The sequence below is a fragment of the Melitaea cinxia genome, chromosome 16 (assembly GCF_905220565.1).
Source record: "Melitaea cinxia chromosome 16, ilMelCinx1.1, whole genome shotgun sequence".
In the NCBI taxonomy this organism is placed as follows: Eukaryota; Metazoa; Arthropoda; class Insecta; order Lepidoptera; family Nymphalidae; genus Melitaea; species Melitaea cinxia.
Window position 1 is genome coordinate 4,478,699 of NC_059409.1, and position 6,126 is coordinate 4,484,824.

A 6,126-nucleotide genomic window follows, 5' to 3' on the forward strand; every position below is an offset into this window, starting at 1 on the left:
AATCAAAACACTTTTTCATAATTTTTTACTTTAGATGTAAACCAAGAAGATAAGCCATAAAAGTTGAAGCAAGCGGGATCCATTTACATATAAATATATACGAATGAGTCCCGCATGCTTCAACTTTCCTCAGACTTTTATCCGCCTTTTTAAGCTTTTTAGTAAAAATATTACATACGAGGAGATAAAACTACTGCTTGATAATTTTTCGTCGCGATACTTAACTTTGGTTGGTTCTTAAACAAAAAACAATTAACTTCAATTGACATCGACAAGGAATAGAATGAAAACCTCGTGAATGTAGTGTACTATTCATTAGGGATAACTCAAAAACTACTCGTCAAAACTGGCTCAAAGTTAAGTTGGTGAACACGAAAACCAATTAGCTTTTGAATATAAAAAGAATAAACAAAATTGGTGCAACCAGTGAAAAGCTACGAGTTAACACACATAAATAAACGTTAAACTGAGAATCTTTTCCCTTTTTTTAAGTTGTTTGAAACGATGACATAAATTTTACAAGTATTGTTTAGTAATAACACACAACGAATAATTGAAACGATTGTTTTTCCCTTCAGATTTGTAAACAGGATTAATAAAAGTGTAATACTGTGTGTTGTATATTTTATATTTAAACTTTTTGTATTAGATTTGCTATGTGACGAATGTAAGAGGAAAAAGAAAAATAAACGTCAGATAAAAAACTGAAAAAAAAAAAAAAAAAAAAACTGAACTATGGTTTCATTGTCGTAATTAATATATTTTAAATATTAATAAATGCAAGTATAACATGGCGCAGTCGGAAAAGCGTATTTAATTGTGAATAATATTACTGTTTAATAGAAAAATACATAAATATTATAAAATGGAGAAAAAAGTAGTCACGGCAAATGGATCGATAAATCTGCCAACAGAAATTAGTTGGCAAGGGTCAATGTCCGAAAACTGGAGATTTTTCAAACAAAGGTATGAAATCTTTATTATTGCATCTGGAAATGAAGCAAAGGACGGAAAAACAAAAACAGCTTTGTTATTAAACGCCATAGGAGACAGGGCAATAAAATTATATAATGGATTTAATTTTGAGAAACCGGAACATCGATTCGAGTTTGAAAAAGTAGTTGAAAAATTCGAAGAACATTTTAATCCTGAAAGGAATGAGATTTACGAAAGATATAAATTCTTTACCAGGAATCAAAATGAAGGAGAATCGTATGAGGAGTATTCAGTGGCTCTGAGAGATCTTTCGAGTACGTGTAACTTCGATTTTTTAACAGATAGCTTGATAAGAGATAGACTAGTGTGTGGAATTTCTGACAAAACAGTAAAGGATAGATTGTTACGTACAAAAGATTTGACCTTAGCTAAAGCCATTGATATATGTCGTACATCGCAAGAAACACAAAGGCAACTTGAGAAAATTTGTTCTTCGACTAGTACTTCGAACAATATAGATAATTTAAACGATGTAGACTATAACATACAAAAGATTAATAAAAAACCAAACACTGCAGATAATGCCGGAACGAATACGAAGAAAGACAGATATACAAATTATACACGTGAGTGTCAAAGATGTGGCTATATTCATCCAGTGAAGAGATGTTTAGCCTTTGGCAAGCGTTGTGTTCGTTGCAATGGCTACAATCATTTTGCAAATAAATGCAAAAATCGTTTTGTTCATAATGTGGAAGATAATAATGATGAGAGAAGATGTGAAAATATGGAGGAGAATATTAAGACTATATTTTTTGGATCAGTTTTCATAAATTCTCTAAAGGAAGACACGAAGGATTGGACAATTGTCGTTGGATCTAATAATGTGTCTCTTGATTTAAAAGTCGATACTGGTGCTCAGGCAAATTTATTATCTGGAAGAAACTTGTCAAGTTTAGGATTAGATAAAAATAATCTTTTAGAGTGTAAGGCCAGGCTGACAACATATACAGGTCAAGTAATTAACTGTCTTGGAAAGTGTTCTTTGCCTATTAAGTATGATGGCAAAAACTACGTATTAGATTTCTATGTAGTAGACTCAGATAAAGCAAGCAACATATTAGGACTACATTCAGCGATTAAAATGAATTTAGTTAATCCTTTAAAAAATCAAAATTTAAAAATCAATGAAATTAATACATTATCAGAGTATAGGGATTTATTTGAAGGCTTAGGATGTATGAAAGAGGAATATGATATTAAACTAAAACAAAATGCCACTCCAGTTGTTCACGCGAGCAGACGAGTTCCAATAGCAATTCAACCAATTTTAAAGAGAAAACTTGATGAACTGGAGAAAATAGGAGTGATATCTAAAGTATCACATCCTACAGAGTGGGTCAATTCTTTAGTTATTGTTCATAAGCCTAACGGAGATTTGAGGTTGTGCTTAGACCCTAAGGACTTAAATGAGGTTATCAAAAGGCAACACTTAGAACTACCTACTCTTGAGGAGATCACTAGTAAACTTTCAGGTGCTAAGTATTTTAGCACTCTAGATGTAAAAAATGGATTTTGGAATATAAAGTTATCTGCAGCAAGCTCTGATTTATGTTGTTTTAATACTCCGTTTGGAAGATACAAATTTCTAAGAATGCCTTTTGGAACTTGTAGTGCGTCTGAAGTTTATCAACACCGAATGCGTCAAATACTAGATGACTTAGATGGGGTTGATGTATATATTGACGATATTTTGATTTGGGGTAAAACGAAACAAGAACATGATAAACGTCTTAAAAAAGTATTCGATAGATTGAGACAGGAGAATGTAAAACTAAATAAGGATAAATGTAAGATTGACGTGCAGCAGTTAAAATATTTAGGACATATTATAAGAAAGGATGGTATTACACTTGATGATAGTAGGATAAAAGCAATCGTATCTATGAAAAGTCCAAAGGATAGAAAGGAACAGAAAGATTTCTTGGAGTAATAAATTATGTTTCTAAGTTTATTCCAAATTTTCAAAATTTATTTTCACCATTGAGAAGTTTGTTAAAAAAAGATGTAAATTTTATCTGGTTAGAACAACATGAAAGAGTATTTAATGAGTTAAAAAAGATACTAACTGAGAAACCCGTATTACAATTTTTTGATGAAAAGTTACCGGTAGTTCTTTCCGTTGATAGTTCTAAGGATGGATTAGGCGCTGTATTATTACAAAATGGATTACCAGTGGCTTATGCATCAAAAGCTTTAAGCGAATGTCAGCAGCGCTACGCGCAGATTGAAAAAGAGTTGTTGGCAATTTTGTTTGGCTGTGAAAGATTTCATCAGTTCATATTTGGTAGACATATAACTATTGAAACCGATCACAATCCATTAATAGGCATAATAAAAAAACCATTGAATTCCACTTCGCCACGTATACAACGTATGCTAATCAAGTTGCAAAAATATGAATTTAATTTAGTCTATAAGCGTGGCAAGGAATTGTATATAGCAGACACTTTATCTAGATCATTCGATACGGATGACAGTCTGCAAATTGACCTAGAAGAGAGTAATATTGAGGCTAATATTAATCTAGTGATAGAAACATTAAACATAAGTAAAAAGCAATTAAATAATGTTCAAAACTTTACGAGAAATAATGAAGAAATGAAGTTATTAAAGGAATTTATCCTTAAAGGTTGGCCAAGCCATAAAATCTCTGTACCGGAGAAAATAAGATCATATTGGCATGTAAGAGACAGCTTGACATATAAGTCAAACTTGATATTCAAAGGCAATTCTTTGGTAGTGCCGCCTGAATTAAGAAAGGAGATGTTACATCGGGCGCATTTTCCACATTTAGGCATAACAAAAACGTTGTTGCGAGCAAATGAGGCTATGTATTGGCCCAGAATGGTACACGAAATCACAGAATTAGTATCGCGGTGTGAAACATGTAAGCTTTTTAGTAACAATAATAAAAAAGAGACTTTAATTCCACATGCGGTACCACAGTTACCATGGGAAAAAGTGGGTATTGATTTATTTCATTTATATGGTACTGATTATTTAATTGTAATAGATTATTATTCAAAATATCCAGAGATTGCTGCGTTAAAAGAAATAAAAAGTGAAGATATCATTGATAAGTTAAAACAAATATTTAGTAGACACGGCATTCCACGAAAAATATTTAGTGACGGAGGGCCGCAGTTTTCCAGCATGAGTTTTAAAGCGTTTGCTAATCAATACAACTTTGAGCATATTATGTCTAGTCCAGAATATCCACAATCAAATGGCATGGTGGAAAGAGAAATACAGACCATTAAAAATTTGTTTAAAAAGGCTATACATGAGAAAAAAGACCCATACCTAATATTATTAGAATTCCGTAATACACCAATTTCTAATACAATTGCATCTCCTGCAGAAAACTTATTTAATAGGAAAATAAGGGGTATTGTTCCCATTAATCAGAAATGTTTTTACCCAAAAGTCAACCGAAATTTAAGAGAGAAATTAATAGAAAAGCAAAATAAAGACAAATATTTTTATAATAGGAATAAAAACGATCTAAGACCAATAGAAACGGGAGAAGGCGTGTTATTTAGGATAGGGAGATTTTGGAAGAAAGGTATTATTAAAGGAAAGACAAATGATAGGACGTACAAGATAGCAAATGAAAATGGGAGGATATTTGTTAGAAACAGGTTTCACATAAAGCCTCTAAATATGATTCCTTTTTACATTCCCGATTTCGATAATCAAGAAAGTGACGCAATCCAACCATCACAACAACAACCATCATCACCATCAACATCCTACTATACAACATCATATGGTCGGGTAGTTAGACCTCCGGTCAGGTATGGTCAGGAATAAAAAGGGAAGATGTTGTATATTTTATATTTAAACTTTTTGTATTAGATTTGCTATGTGACAAATGTAAGAGGAAAAAGAAAAATAAATGTCAGATAAAAAACTGAAAAAAAAAAAAAAAAAAAAAAAAAAAATGAACTATGGTTTCATTGTCGTAATTAATATATTTTAAATATTAATAAATGCAAGTATAACACTGTGTACTTTGTTAATGTTAATTTGAATAATAAATAAATAAAAATCTTATAACATACACACACATACAGTCAGTGCCGATTTTAGTACTATCAGCGCCCTGGGTAAGATTTCAAGGGCCTGATTGCAATTCAATCAAATGAATTAAATAAATAAATAATAAATAAATCAATATCTACTCAATACACACACGGTCGTCTGTTCCTAAAGTAAGCAAGTCAGAGCCTATGGCGTCCCCTTATATCCAGCGCCCTAGGCGTTCGCCCTACCGCGCCCTACCCTAACGCCACTATTGCATACAGTCCTAGGTTCCTAAGGTTTAATTCTATATAAAATTTCCTAAGGTTTAAGGGTTAATTAAGTTGCTTAATGCATGTCTTATAGGTAACAGCTGACTATTAAATCTAATTTTGTTTTGAGGAATTTGTATAGAAATAATATAAATATACATATTACACTCAGACTCAGGCGGGAATCGAACCCGCAACTCGAGAAATAGAAAGTAGGGCCACTACAAACTGCACCAAAGTGCTAGTCATCAATTATCAATTGAATGATGTTTTTAAAATATTTAAGTCAATCATTTCTAGTATGAATTGTCATCAACAAAAATAATCCATTTAAGTAAAATATAATCAGTTTAATAATTTCAGAATATTAAACAATGGTTAACTGTACTTTTAATTAAGGTTGCAATACTCGTAGCGAGAAAATCATTTTAACATGATTCTTTTTTTTTAATGTTTTCAATACGAGTCTATATTTTACGATTCATCTAATAACAATTACAACTTACTCTAAAACACTTGACAGTAAAATTTAAGTATTTGTATTATATTTAAAAAAAAATCAATGTCGATATGAAATGGGTAATAGTTGACATAAAATATTTTGTAGTACACATTTTAAAACCTAGTAAGATACTCTGTAAATTGAATAACCACAGCTTGCATCGAAGCACGCGAAACGTCAAACAAGCGACAACGAGTTCTGAAAATTACGTTTGTTTGTTTACAACGTTTCCTCCGAGTTGGGAAAAGATAAACACAACGTACGGTAAAGCTACCTCCGCTGCGGAGAGACGTGGTTTTAAGATTAAACCGAACAATGTAGCTGAAAACT

General features: G+C 31.7%; 1 protein-coding gene across 1 annotated transcript; it reads left to right on the plus strand.

Annotated features, from left to right (window-relative positions):
- The first annotated feature begins 865 nt into the window (after nt 1-865).
- LOC123661210 (uncharacterized protein K02A2.6-like) lies at nt 866-4,812 on the plus strand. The gene is made up of 3 exons (XM_045596197.1): nt 866-2,925; nt 2,988-3,964; nt 4,034-4,812. The coding sequence occupies exons 1-3, from the start codon at nt 866-868 to the stop codon at nt 4,810-4,812; spliced, it is 3,816 nt and encodes a 1,271-aa protein (XP_045452153.1).
- The last annotated feature ends 1,314 nt before the right edge of the window (nt 4,813-6,126 follow it).